This window comes from Cnephaeus nilssonii (genome assembly GCF_951640355.1).
Source record: "Cnephaeus nilssonii genome assembly, chromosome: 4".
Taxonomy (NCBI): Eukaryota; Metazoa; Chordata; class Mammalia; order Chiroptera; family Vespertilionidae; genus Cnephaeus; species Cnephaeus nilssonii.
Genome location: NC_137075.1, coordinates 47860598 through 47879431, shown reverse-complemented (window position 1 = coordinate 47879431; position 18834 = coordinate 47860598). Strand labels below are relative to the sequence as shown.

At 41.7% G+C, this 18834-nt stretch overlaps 2 protein-coding genes across 2 annotated transcripts in view; both read right to left on the bottom strand.

Moving 5' to 3' along the window:
* The window catches only part of SQOR (sulfide quinone oxidoreductase), a gene marked incomplete at its 5' end in the record, with an annotated part of 71765 nt that extends 66842 nt beyond the window's left edge, over window positions 1–4923 (bottom strand). The window contains one exon of the mRNA XM_079769237.1: window positions 4787–4923. Coding sequence (XP_079625363.1) covers window positions 4787–4863 — 77 coding nt within the window. The remainder of the gene's footprint in view (window positions 1–4786) is intronic.
* Window positions 4852–17980, bottom strand: BLOC1S6 (biogenesis of lysosomal organelles complex 1 subunit 6). Its single transcript, XM_079769238.1, has 5 exons — window positions 17797–17980; window positions 12628–12769; window positions 7511–7598; window positions 5417–5503; window positions 4852–4991 (listed from the first exon to the last, which is right to left on the bottom strand). The coding sequence occupies exons 1-5, from the start codon at window positions 17876–17878 to the stop codon at window positions 4872–4874; spliced, it is 519 nt and encodes a 172-aa protein (XP_079625364.1). The 5' UTR covers window positions 17879–17980; the 3' UTR covers window positions 4852–4871.
* Between the last annotated feature and the right edge of the window lie 854 nt (window positions 17981–18834).

Below are 18834 nucleotides of genomic sequence, written 5' to 3'. Positions count from 1 at the left end.
GGAGGGACTGCAGGAGGTTGGCCAGCCAGCCCCGCCCCAGATCAGCTCCCCTACCCTGATCAGGGGCAGGGCCTGCTGGCCAACCACCTGCAGCCCCTCCCCCTAGCAAGCCCCACCCCCGATGGGCCCCAACCACCCTGATCAGCCCACAGCCCCTCCCCCAAGCCAGCTCCACCCCTGATCGATTCCCCCCACTCTGATCAGGGTCAGGGCTGGCCGGCCAACCACCCATGGCCCCTCCCCCAGGCTGCTGGCCCCTGATTGCCCCCCACCACCACCACATTCAGGAGTGGGGCTGGCTGGCCCACCACCCACAGCCCCTCCCTCCAGCCAGCTCCGCCCCCAATCGGCCCCCCCACACCAATCAGGGATGGGGCTGGCCAGCCAACCTCCCACAGCCCCTCCCCATGGCTGGTCCCACCCCCAAATGGCCCCCCACACCAATCACCCATGGCCCACCAGTCAATCACCCATGGCCCCTACCCCCAGCTATCCCAGCCCTGATCGGGCCCCGATTGGGGCGGGCCGGCCAGCCAACCTCCCACCATCTCCTCCTCCTGACAGGCCTGGCCCCAATCTGCCCCGATTGGGGCCGGGCAGGCCGGACCCCACCCATGCATGAATTTGTGCACTGGGCCTATAGTCTATACTAATAAAAGCCTAGGTGGCCCTCGCACGCAATGTCATCACAATATGGCCACCACAAGATGGCCACATGCACAGTGGAGGTGGGGCCCGGCAGCCACTCCATGCAGTGAGGCCTGGAGATCCCGTGGCTCTGCGTGGCGCAGAGTAGGCTGGTCCCGGCATCTCCGCCGCCTTGGGCGGAGGAGGTGGGTCCCGGAGGAGGAGGTGGGACATGGCAGGGGAGGGAAGTTGTGGGTGATCGGGCCAGCAGGGGAGGGCAGTTGGGAGCGATCGGGCCGGCAGGGGAGGGCAGTTGGGAGCAATCGGGCTGGCAGGGGAGGGCAGTTGGGGGTGATTGGGCCGGCAGGGTAGCAGTTAGGCGTCAATCAGGAAGGCAGGGGAGTGGTTAGGGGGTGATCAGGCTGGCAGGCAGACGCAGCTAGGGGCAATCAGGCAGGCAGGTGAGCAGTTAGGAACCAGCGGTCCCGGATTGTGAGAGAGATGTCCAATTGCTTGCTGGTTTAGGCCCGATCCCACAGTCAGACATCCCCCAAGGGGTCCCAGATTGGAGAGGGTGCAGGCCAGACTGAGGGATACTCCCCATCCTGTGCATGAATCTCGTGCACTGAGCCACTACTCTGTGTGTGTGTGTGTGTGTGTGTGTGTGTGTGTGTGTGTGTGTGTGTGTGTAATATTCTATTAGTTGGAGTTTTGTTATTTATAGGCTATAGGTCTTTATGAAGCACCACCAAACTACTAAAAGTAGTAGCTATTATTTTTATTCTCAAATTAAAACTTTATAAAGTTGGGTTATTTCAACTAGTATCTTTTCACAACACTTTCTATCACTTTTCTGAAAAAGACTACATGAGTGAACTAGTCATTTTTTGACAAATTTCAGAGAACATTAAGAGAAAGGTGACAGGAGAGGAAAGCAAACGAGTGGAATGGTTGAAATAATGTCCATAAAGGTAAGTATACAGTGCTATGTACACAATAAATAGTGCTTTATTAATGACTTCGGATAATTCAGAGGTCTTTTTAAATTAAATGTGTAAAAAGTAGTCTTCATTTTACAATTTCAAAATCAGACAAATCATGAGAGTCTGTAACTGTCATATTTATAAACTGTATCAACCCAAAAACTCACAAAGGATACAATCCATGTTACATTCCACATCTGCATATCTACATGACACCTCCTACACAGAAACACAAAATCAACTCCCATCATTTTAGTTCAGTGCATGGGAAATAGTATCACAACAAAGGCAACATTTTTCAACCCAAGTACCAATTCATTATTTTGTGCAAAAATACAGTATAAGGGTTCTGTCCAGGATTAGTTAGTAAGATATGTTTCTATGCTGCTGAAATACAGCTAAGGTTTTCAATTTTAATTACCAAGGTAATTAAATTTAATTAATTTAGTTACCAAGGGAATTACTTCTGATTTACAATTGACCTAAATACAGTAGACTAGAAGCCCGATGCATGAGATTCATGCACTGTGGGGGATCCCTCAGCCCGACCTGCGCCCTCTCACAGTCCGGGACCCTCGCTCCTTACCACCTGCCTGCAGTGGAGGCGGGAGAGGCTCCTGCCACCACCACTGCGCTTGCCAGCCATGTGCCAGGCTTCTGGCTGAGGAGCATTCCCCCTGTGGGAGCGCACTGATCACCAGGGGACAGTTCCTGCATTGAGCATCTGCCTCCTGGTGGTCAGTGCACGTCATAGCAACCAGTTGTTCTGGCATTTGGTCAATTTTCATATTATGCTTTTATTATATAGGATGCCTTTTATTTTACTTTTTAAATAAAATCTTTATTGTTGAAAGCATTACATATGTTCCCTCTTTTCCCCATCGACCCCTTTTAGCCCACCTCTATCCCACGCCCCAGGCATTTTTAAAAATATATAAGCTTTTATTGATTTTTTTTTTTTTTGAGAGGAAGGGAGAGGGAGAGAGAGAAACATCGATCAGCTGCCTCCTGCATGCTCCCTACTGTGGACCAAGCCCAAAACCCAGGTATGTGCCCTGACTGCAATGGGAACCAGTGACCTCTCTGTGCATGGGACGTGCCAGGGCTAAAAATAGCATTTTTTAAAATCTTCCAAGTTAAATAATACAATTCTAAAAGCATATGTGCCCTGCCATTCATTCAATAAGCATGATTTATTTTAATACAGGTCACAAAAGTTCAACTGATTAACCAGAGTTCTTTATTTCCTGCCTGCTATCAATTTCAGTCTTAAACCTGACTTTATATCAAAAGCAGCAGTTCAGAATTTATTTTATAAGATTAATCCCAAAAGTTACTGGGTGGCTTTTTAAACCATTTCACTCTTTATAAATATAAATCACTAAAAAGTCTATACCAGTATGGAGAGCTCTTTAAAATTTGTATGGGCCCCACCTTAGGACTAAAGAGTAAGAATCTTCCTAAATTTTGAGTGTGTTGTTTTTTGTTTTGTATTTTTCAGTTCCCAGGTGATAATAATATGTAGCCTAGTGTGGGAACCTCTGACCTAAACCACTAGACCAGTGGTTTTCAACTTTTAAGATACATGAATCACTTGAGGAAACTCTTTTTAAAAAGCAACACAAACAGATTTGCCTCAGCAGACTGAGAGTGGTGTGCAGGGACCAGCATTTAAATAATCATCGCAGCTGGTCCACAAACCACTGAGGAACAATGCCCAGCCTTTGTCAGATTATAAATGAGTCCATTCAGCATGCAGGTGACACTGTACTGCAAGCACTATTGAATCCTGCCCTGGGCAGTTTTAGCCAGTATCTGAGGGCTACATGTAGTCTTTTAAAATAAAATGTGTTCTTAAACATAAGGTCAAAGTCAAGTGAACTGTGAGATCATAATTCATTCATTAAAGAAGGAAAAGGCTTTCAAGCTATTTTAAACCTTTCTTTAACAAGGCCAGTTCGTCGCACGCAACTTAAATCTAATGCTTCTCCATTACTAAGTATTCTGATACGTGATCAGACGCTGACTCCAGCTTACCAAAAACATAATGTAGACTATAAAAAAATATACATTCTAATCACACACCTTTACAGATTCTGTACAGTCTCTGTGTAACAGACTGGAGACCAGCCAGACATTAAAGAATACTAAAAACAGTAAATAATAAACTCTCAAATTTAAAAACAATAAAACTTCACATTTCCCTCACATAAGTTTCTACTTCTAATTGCGGGGAGGATATCTAGAAAACGCTAACGGTATCATGCTGCCTCTTTTGTGAAGAAGCTATTTACCAATTTTCCACAATTCTTGTCATCTACAAAATCGGTAGTTGGTATCTATCAATCTACTCTCAGCATTTTTTTTTAAAGTAACCACATGTAAAGCCACATAGCAAATCAGAAGATAGAACTAGCAATGAGACCTTCCATTTGGAAAGTTGAGCTCACTATCGTATCAGCTTGACAACCGTATCTCAGTGTGTGACAACTCTTACTAAGTATTATAAATATTTAAGCACATTTGAGTGTGTGACAGCTCTACCACCACCCCTGCCAAACTTTAGGGACAGATACAATCTACTCTGAACCAGAAGCTACCTAAGAACTAAGTGGCAACAATGCTAGGAAGCAGATAGAGCGTATGGTTAGTGGAATCTATCTGGCATCATGCTCACCTCACCTATGCCTAAGATGCTATTATTTACTGTGTGTTCACAAAGATTTATACCATCACCTCTTTTCCAGTAGCATATGGGATTAAACAGCTGGCATTTCTTCGTAACCAAGCAATGAAAAGGCAATTGCCAAAAACCAGCACTGTATTCCAAAACAGGCAAGTCATTTCTTAAAATAAGAAACTGAAACTTAATTCCACAGTTATTCAGAAGCTAAAACACTCATACTAATTTTTAACCACTTAAAGTCTAGTCTATTAAGAAAACAAACCATTTTCCAGTTCATAAGTGATTCAAGGCGAAAATAATGAATTTTAAAATTAAGTAAAACAGAAATTGAAAAATTACCCATAAATATCCAATCAAGTGACATTTTGTCTTTTACTTGGGGTCGGGGGAGAGAAGAGAAGAAGCTTCTTAAATGGCTAAAATGAACATATAGAGACAGCACTCTTGGGGAAAGGATTTCGAAACAGGACACAATGGTATAAGGCACTACCTTAACTTCGGTCTGCACTTAAGTCTTCTTAAATGCAAAGCACGTGGGACAAGGGAGGGAAGAACACACAAACACATTCAACTTTTCATGTCCTTTTCGCTGGTTTGGCAGTTAACTGCTTTTCTCTTTCAAATTCCTTCTCTCGTTGCTGCTCCCTTTCCAACTCTTCTTTCTGCCTCTTCTGCTGCAGCTTAAGTGCTCTTTTCTATATCAAAAATTCAAAAAACAAGAGAACAATCAAGGTTTACAGATTATGGCCTAATTTAAAAGTAAAAGTGCTTTTGTTTGAGTAATCAATACATATTAATACATTTCATATTTAACTTATAAATTCATTCTGGGTAATTTAAGGTCTCCTTGGGACAAAAAGAAAAAAGAACTGTTACTCCATTAAATGAGGATTGTAGTGGCATATTCAGAGAATAGGAGCCTACAAGCCCAGCTATCATATCAGCAAAGAAGCCCAGAGTGGGGTTCAACAGGATGTTTTAAAATAAAAAAAGAAATCAATGTACCATGAATTGAGTATATTATTGTATATGGATATATAAGAAGTCAGAAATGAATACTGAAGAACAGACAATTACACCTCTACTTTTATAAAGAATATAAAAGAACCTGCCAACTCACTTTTAACTTTGATGTCTTTTCGTGAAGCATCAGCATTTCTTTCCTTATATTCACCAACTTGGCATGATAGTGTTTGGCTTCAGTGAACTTAACATGAAAAAATAAATGAAAAGTCAAATTAAAGTAGACTGAAATATCAAAATGAATAAATAAATCAATGCCTGCATTACACTTCATTCTTCCTAAATTGGTCAAATTTTTTAAATCCTTAATTATTTTCACAAGTTAAGTCCAAATTTAAATTTTATTTAAACCATTAGTAGAATTTTGAAAACACTTGATTCAGTTCAGATTGATAAAAAGTTACTAACCATAAAATAAGCATTTATTTTTTATACAGATACATTTTTGCTTTAAAAACATGCAATATAATCCTAAAATTTGGTAAGACTACCCAATAATGCTATCAGCTTCAGCTGAAAAAAGTAAAACTCTCTACTGCCTTTACAAGAGAGAGACCAAGCCAGGATAAAGGACAGTTTAAGTGTCTGCCCATCAGGAAAAGGCAAACTGTGTCTAGAGAGCCCTGTGGGCTTCTGAAGTCAGACCAAGCAGAACCACCTCTGTAAGGACACTTTTCCTCCCACGGAGTAACAGGTGTAGATTTTTCCATCTCACCCAGAGATGGCAGAAAAGCAAAAAAGCACCTCGCTCTCAGGCAAGGTAAGAGAGAAGACCAGGTAACAAAATTGAGAGACATGTCGGTAGAAATATTCACCCTTCATGCAGCTATACGTAAAGTCAGTCTGATGAGCTCTAGAGCTTACAGACCCTTTCTCTCTCTTCCTCTCTCTCTCCTCTCTCTCCTCTCTCTCCTCTCTCTCCTCTCTCTCCTCTCTCTCCTCTCTCTCCTCTCTCTCCTCTCTCTCCTCTCTCTCCTCTCTCTCTCTCTCTCTCTCTCTCTCTCTCTCTCTCGACCTTCCAGTTTTCAGTTCCTAAATGATAATCAGAACCACTATGGTGCTGAGAGAAGACAAAAGAGGAAGACTTAGTTTCTGCCCCTTCAGACAGAAGCAACAGTATTACATCTGCTTGGTTCATTTATCATTCATTCATTCATTCATTCATTCATTCATTCATTCAAGTTTTTGTAAGCCTTGCCTGCCTCCTTCATGAGATGTCAGGAACTACAGGCAGAAAACTTTGTATTTACTACCACAGGCCTCTGCCTAATGCTAGAGGAGATGGACTTCCTTTCTGATTGTTATAAAAGGAAAACATTAATAAGCCATATTTGTCCAGTGAAAAATCCATTTACTGAGGTATTCGTGAAAGTTCATAAAAATCATGCAAAACAAGGTATTTGTAATGTTTACGCTAAAGAGGAAGGTAGTCCTAAGTTCCTTATTTTTGTTAATTCTTGTTTCTTAAAATACTAGTAAAGAGTATCGGTTCCTCTCATCTAAAAGCTATAGAGCAGGCATCCTCAAACTATGGCCCACGGGCCACATGCGGGTGTTTTTGCTGTTTTGTTTTTTTACTTCAAACTAAGATATGTGCAGTGTGCATAGGAATTTGTTCATAGTTTTTTTTAAACTATAGTCTGGCCCTCCAACGGTCTGAGGGACAGTGAACTGGCCCCCTGTTTAAAAAGTTTGAGGACCCCTGCTATAGAGCTTCTGATGAAATTCAATTATTATCATTTATATTGAAAGCTTTAAAGGGTCCATAAAGGAACTTCAAAGGGTCCGTTTTAGCGTTAATTTGTCATAACATTATGAAAATGCCATACAATTAAATATGAATTTTAAAAACCATGTAATTGATAAAAAGAGATGCACTTTCCCTAAGGGGAAAAATAGTATCCCAAAAGTTTCTTATTTTTAGTTCTCTTTTATAAAAATAAAGATCTATTCCAGACTTCCATAAGTAAGTTCTATTTCCTATCACAAGTTCAACATTTGAAAGATAACTATTTAAGACAACGGAAGTTCCTGTAAAGTAAATCAAAGTTTCCCATTAAAAGACAAATTCTACCCTTTAAAGAAGTAGATGAAAAGATCCCAAACATACATATGTACAAAGTTGGGAGGACAAACCTATTTCTAAAACAAGAAAGATGTCATTAAGCTATGTCAATTAAGTCATACTTACCAAAGCATTAATATCCAACATAGAATGACATTCTTTAAATTTTGAAATCTCTTGTTCCAGTGTGTCTAATAATACAACTTGGTTCTGTCTGAAACAAAAGCACACAGCCAAAATAAACATTACAAACTGTAAGTGTTGATTCATTAAAAGGAATCACATTCATCTTGTTTAATGTTGAAGGTAGAAATTAAGTTGGAAATTTATTGATTCTCCAAGGCTTACTAGGTTCAGCATAATCTTTTTCAAAATAATATTCCAAAGCCACATTCTGATAACCAAATGTTATCTTTTATTCTTGCCTCAATTTCAGATTCTAGTAACTAAAATGACCAAGTCATTTAAAATTATTACTTGTTATTTTGGGCAATTTTCTGTATTATCCAAAAAAAGTTTTTTTATGCTATCTTGCCAAAGAAACTTGATATTTTATTTATATTAAAACTGGAAGAAAATCAGAAACAAAATAAGGAGAAGTGACTTTTTAGAGTTGGGGGAAAATGCAGGGTTATCAAGGGATAATAAGTCTAAAGGGATAAATAGGAAGCAAGATGAAAAAAGACTAAGAATCACAAGATTCCCCTACCAATAATCAGTTGTGTGTTCTTAGTTTATTTTTCTGGGTCTAAATTTCTTCATTTACAAAGTGAGAAGGTCAGACCACATAATTTTGAAGGTTACTCATAAAAAATCTGATTCAAAACCTTTTACTGAGAAAGAGAAACCAACTTTCCTAATGATACCAGTACCTCTCTAGATCAATCAATACTAGGATCACAGGAATAAGTGGCACTGAGGGGTCACCTAATTAAATATTTTAAAGAATACCATTGACAAAAAAAAAAAAGACAGAATTTACTTGCAAAACTATGCTAAATAGAGAGCAATGATGAGAAAAAGAAATAACAATGAAGAGACTGAGGGCAGGTCTCCACCATCTCCACCATCCAGCACTGAGCCTGGCACACCCCAGAGGTCCTAGGTTTGTCCCATCAGCTCTGACTGGAAACCATAGCAGGTGAAACACAGAATGGATGATAGGAGAACCCAGTAAGTCAATAATCTGAGATAAACAGGAAAGCAAATACAGGCTTCTATAACTAGAAAATAATATAGAAAAATCAACAAAACCAAAAGTTGGTGCTTCAAAAGATCAATAAAATTGATAAACCTGTCACCAGACTAACAAAGAAAAAAAGAGAGAAGATATTGAGGAGGCAAAAAGGGCTAATTCCAATGTAACCCTGATATTTGGGGCTAGTGATGTGAGTCCAGGCCAGTAAGCTCAGTGTACATTCCTGATGACCTATGATTAAGTCACTGCCTCTTTCCCAGATACTGGTCTTGCAGAACCGGTTACAGAGGCCATTGGAATGTGGACAGTGCTCTGGCCAGAGGGAGGGCTGTTGACTCTGATGCCAGGCCAGACCACCAGATATGGCCTGGAGACCCCCAACACCTGGGGGCCTTCTTGCAAGACCCGAGAAAAGGACCGGAAGCATAATCCATGCTTGTGGGACAAAGATCACAGGGAGGGAGATATAAGGGAGGGCCCCATGCATGTTCCTTCACTCAGATTTGGAAGGCTGTTCCCTGAGTCCTCTGGCGTTATTAAACAGTGTCCCTCCAACTTCCTCAGAAGCGTCCTTGGTCTTCTTGGTCTTCTGCAACAATATGAATTACTAACGTAATTTATTAGAAAGGGTAGTCATCACCACTGATCCCATGACATGAAAAGGATGATAAAGGAGTATCTTCAACAACTCTATGTCTGCAAATTTGATAACTTAGATGAAAATGACTACTTTCATGAAAGATAAAATCTAGCAAAACTCACATAAGAAGAAATAGATAATCTAACTAGGCCTATATTTAACAGCAAACAGCACCAGATGTTAGATGTTGGTCCTTGAGTTTGGCTAAGAAAGAAATCAGAGCCAAGAACTCAAATACATGCAAAAGTTTAGAAAATCACAGAGATAGAAGTGAGCTGTGGAAGAGGGAGCCAGGTGGGCTGCATGGACTCTGGAAACAAGTTACAGAAGCAAAAAAAGGCCCTTGGAGCTAAGGAGAAAGAAAGCAAAGGTACATGTCTTGAGGGGAAGAAAAGGGGAAGGAAAGGTGTGCAATCAATAGAGACAGCCAGCTTTGGATTATTTGTCTTAACAGGTTTTTATCTGTTTTCTAAAGTCGGGAATCTTGGTAGAGGTCTCAGGGGAGGATCTCAATAAATATTCATCAGTTTATTAGGTATGTCCTTTAGGGTCGTGGTCTCTACTGGCTGGTCAGCACCAGGGTAGGGGTCATCAGTCATTGCACCTGGTCCTGATGTCAGCCATGGCTATGCTTTGTCTAGTTTTGCTGCTTTTCTAGGCCTGGAGCTGAGGTCTAGATGTTATCTCTAGTTTGACCAAAACTCTGTCTCAGTACCTGAGGCTTTGTTCCTAATGAAGGCTTTGTTCCTGATGCAGGTCAGAACCTCATTGTCCTGAGGGCATAAGGCTCAAGGTATGGTCATGCAAGGGCTTGTATGGGAGTCATATAAGGCTATTTTCCTGCCCTCTTGTTCCTCCTCTAAGGAGATCTACCACATGACTAGGGACATGCCAGGGGATGAAAGGTCAGGGGAGGATCTGGACCAGATAACCTATAATATGAAAGGTCAGGAGATCTAAACTGCATGACCAACTATATGCTAGGGGAGGAAAAGTCACCCTGAGGGCAAAGTCCCACTCCACAATACTTGTTTTTCCAATTTTGTCCATTGCTAGGCACCCAGGGCTTTCCGCTCTGGTGACCTATACCTGGCCTATTGTTCCTACTCTGCTCATGTCTGTCTAACTGCCAACAATATATTTACTAGAAAGATTGAATTAATAAGCAATAATCTCCCAGAATGAAAGCACCAGGACCAGTTTCACTCGTGACTTCTAACAAACATTTAAGGAAGAAATTATGCCCATTTTCTACAGCCTCTTCCAGAACACAGAAGTAGAAAGAGCATTTCCTATGAGGCCAACATTACCCTAAAATCAAAACCCAGATAAAGGAAAAGAAAATCTACAGACCAATGTATTTCATCAGCATAGATGCAAAAATTCTCAATAAGATATTGGCAATCAAATTTGACAATGTATAAAAAGAATTATACACCAGTCCTGGCCAGTATGGCTCAGTTGGTTGAGCAACCGTCCCATGTACCAAAGGGTTGCTGGTTCTGTTAGGGGCAAAAATAGAATATTGGGGACTAGCTATAGTTATAAGAAATACTAAACATGCTCTGTTTAACCATGATTGCATTGTTCTTATTAAAGAACCTAGCTGGGAGTTGTACATGCCTGGGACCTGAGAGTCAACCTTGGAATGTCCATTCTCGTTCAAGAAATACTTAATATGGAAAGATTAACAATCTTGTTAGCCAAATGGAATCCCACCCCAGCCCGCATTGCCTACTTCCCCATGCCTGTAATCCCTATTCCCCATGTAATGTTTGTCCCACCCAATGTAAGCAGCTGGCTTATGGGGGATTTGACCTGCTGCTCTCCCATACTGCCAGCAGTATTAGAATAAACACTCTTATATGATTCAACCCTGTCTCTGCTGAATTGGCTAAAGTAGTGACAGGCAGCCCAGACTCATTAGTTGTCCAGTTTTACTTCAATTCCAGGTCAGGGAACATAACCAGGTTGTGGGTTTGATCCCTGGTCAGGGTGTGTATGGGAAGCAACCGATCAAATTGGTTCAATATTTGAAAAAAAGAAAGCTAAAGAAAAAAATCTTATGGTCCTATCAGTTGATGCAGAAACAGTATTTAAGTCCAATACCATTCATGATTAAAAACACTCTCAACAAACTAGGGAGAGAAACTCCCTCAACTTGTTAAAGAACGTCTAAAAAACCTATAACTAACATCACACTGTGGTGAGAAACTAGTGAAGGGGAACAATGGGGACATCTGTAATACTCTCAACAATAAATATTTTTTAAATAAATAAAAAGAATATTAAAAAATTAAAAATTTAAGAAAAGATACTTAAGGCCCTAGCTGCTTTGGCTCAGTGGACAGAGCATCAGCCTGCAGAATGAAGGGTCCCGGATTTGATTCTGGTCAAGGGCACATGACAGGGTTGAGGGATCCATTCCCAAGTAGGGGGTGTGCAGGAGGCAGACAATCAATGATTCTCTCTCATCATTGATGTTGCTATCTCTCTCTCTCCCTCTCCCTTCCTCTCTGAAATCAATTAAATATATATTCTTTTAAAAAGATACCTAAGGATTCTGGCGACTCGTGAGCCAGAAATTGAATACAAATGTGACTCTTATGGAAGCAATTTTGCAATTCTACTCAGAAACAGGTATACTGTATGGCCATCCTGCAACATTCCCAATAGGCAAGACTTTCATAAAATAATAGTATAACACCAAAAGCTAATCAAAGTCTAGATAAGATTTAGGGGTACTTCTTAGAAGCCAAACACCCTAGAAGTATTCTTTTCACTTTTTATATTTAGACTAGAGGCCCAGTGCACGAAATTCGTGAACAGAGGGGGTGGGGGTGGGGGAGAAGGGGTGTCCCTCAGCCCAGCCAGCACCCTCTCCAATCTGGGACCCCTCGAGGGATGTCCAACTGCCCATTTAGGCCCGATCCCACCGGGCAGTTGGACATCCCTCTCACATTCCAGGACTGTTGGCTCCCAACTGCTCGCCTGCCTGCCTGCCTGATTGCCCCTAACCACTTCTGCCTGCCAGCCTGATCACCCCCTAACTGCTCCCCTGCCAGCCTGATCAACAACTAACTGCTCCCCTGCAGGCCAGATTACCCCTAACTGCCCTCCCCTGCTGGCCTAATCACCCACAACTGCCCTCCCACAACTGCCCTCCCTGCCGGCCATCTTGTGGCAGCCATCATGTGTATTGGAGTGATGGTCAATTTGCATATTACCTCTTTATTTTATAGGATAACTATGAACTCCTCTACTCACATCTGCTATCACTAAGATATAGAAATGCCCAATTGAATAACATGTTACAAAATAATATACCTTAATACAGTATATACTTATACAGTAAATGACTCTACCAGAGGGAAATGAGTGCACCTCTGGTTTTTGTTAGCTCACGTGAGTTCCTGGAGGGCTTGTTTTGATCTCTGCAGATCTGGCAGGTAGTGAGAAAGCAATCCTTCTGCCAGTTGCTCCACAGCTTTGTCTTCCACAGTCAAGTCCTCTATTAACCCTTCATCTGGAGAAGTGTCACTTAAACCTGTTCCCAAGCAAAAATCAAATTTAGGAAGCTTTTAGGTTGACACAGGAATGAGAGGGAAGGAGGCTGGTGGTGGGGTTCAGCACACATATATGATGTAGTACAGGTATCCTTTTCTCTTATTTTCTCTAACTTTTACCTTCTGAGTATCCTCTAAAAACAGGATTATGAACACTCAAAACATGTTTTTAAGCTAGTAGTATAATGTAAAGTCTAGATTAAAAGAATATTAATATATGCAAAATTCTGTATTTTATGTATTTTTCATAACAAAGGATTTATAGTTTTCAATGGATTATGAAAGGAATCTGAGGCCTAAAAGTGGGAAACAATCACTGAATGAAAGCAAGAAATTCTTCACTGAATGAAAGCAAGAAATTCTTCTTTTCAAAAGCAGGCAGAAATTATATATATTTTTAAACTCAATTCCTAAAAAATATTTCATTTTTATGGAAGTGAAAATATGGATCAACATTTATTCTATATATAGTTGAGATATTATTTACATGCAAAGGGGGGCTGTTTTATCATTTGTTAGGAGGAGAGAAATTTTCTAAGAATTTCTCCTCTCTTGAGATCAACATCTTAATTTACTGTAGAAAATAAGTCTTGTGTGTAAATCTAGACGTGATACCTCAAACTTTTCCTTTGAACAAAAGGAGTGCAAGCATTGTACCAGGCATTCAAAAATGTCAAAAATGAATACCCATCAATCACGACTACTACCAGGAAAAGTACAAAACAATTTCTAAAGTGTTCAATGATTGGTTTGTAAGATTTTAGAATCACTGATTAGAAGGAGAAAAAAATGAGATAATCACATTATTAAAATTGTACTCTACAAGCATTTTTAAACTAATATTAAACTCTCAAACATCTCTCTTTAATCATAACCTGGTAATAATCAGAAACATCAAATTAGATCATTATATAGAATACATTTATTTCAACACATTGCTTATAACCAATTTCCAAGAATAATTTTTACCACAGACTTAAATTTGGGCAAGACTGAGGAATACAACATGCTGTCATATTCAAAATAAGCTTTTAGAGATCAAAATAAAATAGTATGGTTTTTATTCTGATCCTGAAAAACACATGAGCAAAGTTTGGAATTCTCAAAGTTGTAAAGCAATATTCAAACAGGTAAGATCTAATTAAAAACTGAAGCACTTCCACAAATGAAATAAAAATATAATGGGGAACCCTGGCCAGTGTTGTTCCATAGTTAGAGTGTCAGTCCATGCAGTCCGTGCACCAAAGGATCGCAGGTTCGATTCCTGGTCAAGGGCACGCATCTGGTTGCAGGTTTGATCTCCACCCTAGTGGGGGGGCGCAGGAGGCAACCAATAGATGTGCCTCTCTCTTATCAATGTCTGTCTGTCTGTCTCTCTCGTGCTCACTCTCTCTCTCTCTCTCTCTTCCCCTCCCTCCCTTCCACTCTCTAAAAATCAATGGCAAAAATACCCTCGGGTGAGGATTTACATGTACTGTATATATGATGGGGAAAGTGGAGCACTTACGGATATTGTCACTGATGTACCATCAAATGGGAAGTGAATAAGTATAGATAAGTATATCTGAGAATCAATGTCATTGCTTAAAGCTTGGTTTCAATTATAGTGCAAACAAGAGCAACTCTCTTTAAGAAAATATAGCCCTGGCCAGGTAGCTCAGTTGGTTAGAGTGTCATCCCGATATGCCAAGGTTGTGGGTTTGATCCCTAGTCAGGGCACATATAAGAATCAGCCAATGAATGCATAAATAAGTGGAACAATAAATCACTGTTTTTCCCTTTTCTTCCTGTCTCTAAAAATCAATCAATCAATAAAATATAGAAAACATAAGTATTATAGATAAACAAAAACACCCAAATAAGGCCATTTCAACTTTAAGGAATAATAACTACCACACCTGTCTTACAATATACAGGGTGGGACTAAAAGTAGGTTTATAGCTGTGAGTAAATGAAAGACAGTTTATTCTTGTATTATTATTTATTAATTATTGTATTATTTTCCATCCGAACGATTGTAAACCTACTTTTGCCCCACCTGTATACTAGTATACATTTTAACTCATAGAGCCCCTTCCTACCCTGCCCAAATTTTCTAGTTAATTATTGGAAATGTCCATGTTTTCATGTTTTTACATACATTTAGTGACTAAGTTTGAGGTACTTTATTGTGGGAGATTAAAGAAAGGGCTCTTATTCTATTCATATAAGTAACATTTGCTGCATGTCTATATCATGTGCTAGTTTCTGAGTATAACAATAAATTAGGAAAGTCTCCTTCTGTGAAAAGGTTCAAAACAGGGAACCATAAAATGTGAGAAGTGCCATTAGAGAAACCGAAACTCAGAGGGGAATTCAGAGGACAGAAAGACCACGTTCACCAGAGAAGTCTGGGAACAATTCCTAAAGGGGGTGTGGGCATTTGTGCTGAAGCTTGAAGAATGGATGAAATTTTCATTTCTTTTCCTTTTTTTAAAATGTTACTCTTATAAAAATTTAAAACACAAAGATGAAAAGTAAAAATACTCCTTTTCATGCCCTTAGAATCACTCTGGAGTTTCTTACACAGCCTTCAAGAAACTGTCTTTGCATACCCATGCAAAAACCCTGTTTTTATCACAAATGAAATATTAGTTGTATTTTTCTACAACTTTTCTCTTAAATATATATGTTACATATCTTCCTAAATTAACATATACGTACAGGTCTACTACATTCTTTTTAAGTTAATAGAATTCTAACATAGTTTAACCAACTCCCTATTGTTTTGGACTGAATGTGTGAGTCCCCGTCAAAATTCATGTTGAAGCCCTAACCTCCATGTAATGGTATTTGGTGATGGGCCTTTGGGAAGTTTAAATGATGTCATGAAGGTGGATGAGATTCTTGTCCTTAAAAGAAAAGGAAGAGAACCAGAATTCTCTGCCTCGACCATGTGAAGATCAGAAGATGGTCCTCATCAGGAACCTAATCTGCCACCACCTAGATCTTGGACTTCCCAACCTCCCTATCTGTAAAGAATAAATGTCTGTCATTTAAGCCACCCAGCCGATGGTACTGTGTTACGGCAGCCCGAGTGCACTAAGACACCTGTGGATGAGTACGTAGGTTATTTTCACTTCTTGCTATTTCAAACAATGTTGCAGTGAGCTTTCTCCCTTGTCTTTCCATATCCGTGTCACTGTTTTTTGTAGGGCAAATTCTTAGAAGTAGACTGATGGGACAAAAGGTTTATGCATTTTTAATAGGCATTGCAAAATTGCCTTCCTAAGAGATGGCAATAATTTACCCCTGCCAACTATCTGAGAGCTATTATTTCCAAATGGGTAAGAAAGTGTGAAGACAGGATTGAAAGGAATACAATATGGGAAAAGAAAGCAGCATGAGGAAAAGTAGGAATACAGAATTGCTCTGAATAGAGAAGGTAGTTGGAGCATGGGACATAATAGTAGTGAGCTATATGAACCACATGGCCAGCCTAGAAGGACCCTTGAGTGCCAGGCTAATGGGTTATTTTAGTAAGTAGTTAGGAGCCACTTAAGGCTTCCAAGCAAGGAAATGTCATGGCTGGAGCTTTATCTTGGAGCACTGATGTGACAGCAGTGGGATAGATGAGGTGGAAGAGTCAGAGACTGGGAGCAGAGCCCTTCCGGTGAAGAGGGAGATTAGCATTACAACTTGTAACGGTGAAAATACAAAGAGGAATTGGAGGTTTTCAACCTTTCTAATGCCGCGACCCTTTAAAACAGTTCCTCATGTTGTGGTGACCCCCAACCATAACATTATTTTCATTGCTACTTCATAACTGTAATTTTGCTACTGTTAATGAATTGTAATGTAAATATCTGTGTTTTCCGATGGTCTTAGGTTCTACAGCAGCGGTTCTCAACCTGTGGGTCGCGACCCACAGGTTGAGAACCGCTAGCAGGGTCGCCTAAGACCATCAGAAAACACAGATATTAGCAAAACAGTAGCAAAATTACAGTTATGAAGTAGCAACGAAAATAATTTTATGGTTGGGGGTCACCACAACATGAGGAACTGTATTAAAGGGTCGCGGCATTAGAAAGGTTGAGAACCACTGTAGAACCCCCTAGATTAAACAGAAGTTGGAGGCAAGTGAGAGGAAAGAGTTCAGGGTAACATCAAAGCTTCAAGTGAGAGTGACTTGGCACCATTAATAGGATCAGAAATCTTTTATTTATGGACATGCTATGAGATTAGTGCAAAAGAACCATGTCAAAGTATCCATCAAGCAGATGAAAAAAAACGAGCTGAGAGGGACCCAAACTGCACATATAGACAGGGAAGTTATATTTATAGAAGCAATTTATGAAGGTGGGGAGAGAGGGAGATCACTGAGGAAAAGCGTGACCGAGAAAGGACTGAGCCCTATTTTGGGGTAACCCCTATATTTCTGGAACAAGAGAAAAAAGAGAGGGTACACCCCAAATCCTGCAGCCTTTCTCCTCTAGGGTCCCTTATCTGAACCACAGAACATGACTCTGTTTTGAGTGACTGCTTTCTCAATCCTCCCAAGGACGGCAGAAATAGTACCATTCTGGATGCACGGCAAGTCAACCCATTACATTCAATGGATGCCTTAGGGCTTAGGGCATTGGGGCTTAAATCGCTCTTGGAACTGCTGGAGGAATAGGGATGCAGCAATGCCAACAAGCAAGGCAGAGCACTGGGTAACTCAGATTTCCAAATTACAAAGCGATCATCTTGACAAATTCATTCTCAACCACTAACGTGTAACAAATAACAATGAGCTGGAGTCACGTAAACGCAGAATGACTTAACCATCAACTGCTTCCAACTCCACCCCAAAAACACCGCCTCCCCCTGCAGATCTCGCTTCCCCCGATTCCGCAGGGCGAGGGCCAGCACGGTGCCCACTCCCGCGTCGCTCAGGGCCGCAGCCGCCAAAAGCCGCTCACTCCGGGGAGCGACCCGGAGACCCAGGCACTCCGCCCCGGCCGCCCGCCCCGCCTACAGCACGTACCGGGCGTCCGCTCCCCGGCTCCCAGGCCGGCGGGCGGCCCTGTCAGGACCCCGTCCGACAGCGGCGGCTCAGGGACACTCATGTCCCGCTCGCTGGGAACAGGGCAGGGACGGTAATGTAGACGGTCAGGTACAGTGAGGCGGGCCAAGCGCGTCCTGCGCCCAGCCGGACGGATCCAGCGGTCGCACCCGGAAGTACCGGAAGCGGAAGACGGCGGGCTCCCGGCACGTGACCGCGGTTCCGCCCCCAGACCGTTCCGCCTCCATCATCCCCACCCCCCTCCCCGTCGCTCCGGGGACTCCGTTCTGACGCCGCAGGCGGGTCCTGGGAGCGGTGTCAAAAAGGTCTGCGGTGCGGGCTTGGCGCCCTGGGACCCGTAGGAGCGGGGACGGCGAGGGCGGGGGGGGGGGGGGGGGGGACGGGGAGGATGAGAGGCGGGCTGCCCCCGGGACCTCGCACACGGGTTCTGTAGAACTGGGCGGACAGTCGGGCTTGCTTCGCTGAGGCCCTGCACAGCTCTTCAGTTTTGTGTCTGTGTTAAGGTAACACCATAAGCACAAGGACTGCGTGCCTTCCCCGCGATTTGGACCATAGCTTCAGCCTTGCTGATTGGAGCATTGGCCAGGATTCCGGTCTCCCCCTGTGGATTGTAGGTGAATGATTTAAGGCTTGGGTTGCAGCATCTACAGAACAAATTAAGTCATATGACTAAAAACTGCACTTGCAGAGAAGGGGGGGGGGGGGGGGCGGGCATGCAGGAGGCAGCCAATCAATGATTCACTCTCATCATTGATGATTCTATCTCTCCCTCTCCCTTCTTCTCGTACATGTGATGTCAAACCTCAAACTTGCACCTGCAACCCCACTGCCCTTATCAGTGCATTCACACCCCTTCTTTTAGCCTCCCTCTCAAGAGTAGCTAGCTATTCCTTACCTGTAATAAGCAGAATAATGACCTCACCCCAAGATGTCCACAGTCTTAATCCCCAGAATCTGTTACTATGTTAAATTTCACCAAAATGGGTAATTAAGGTTGCT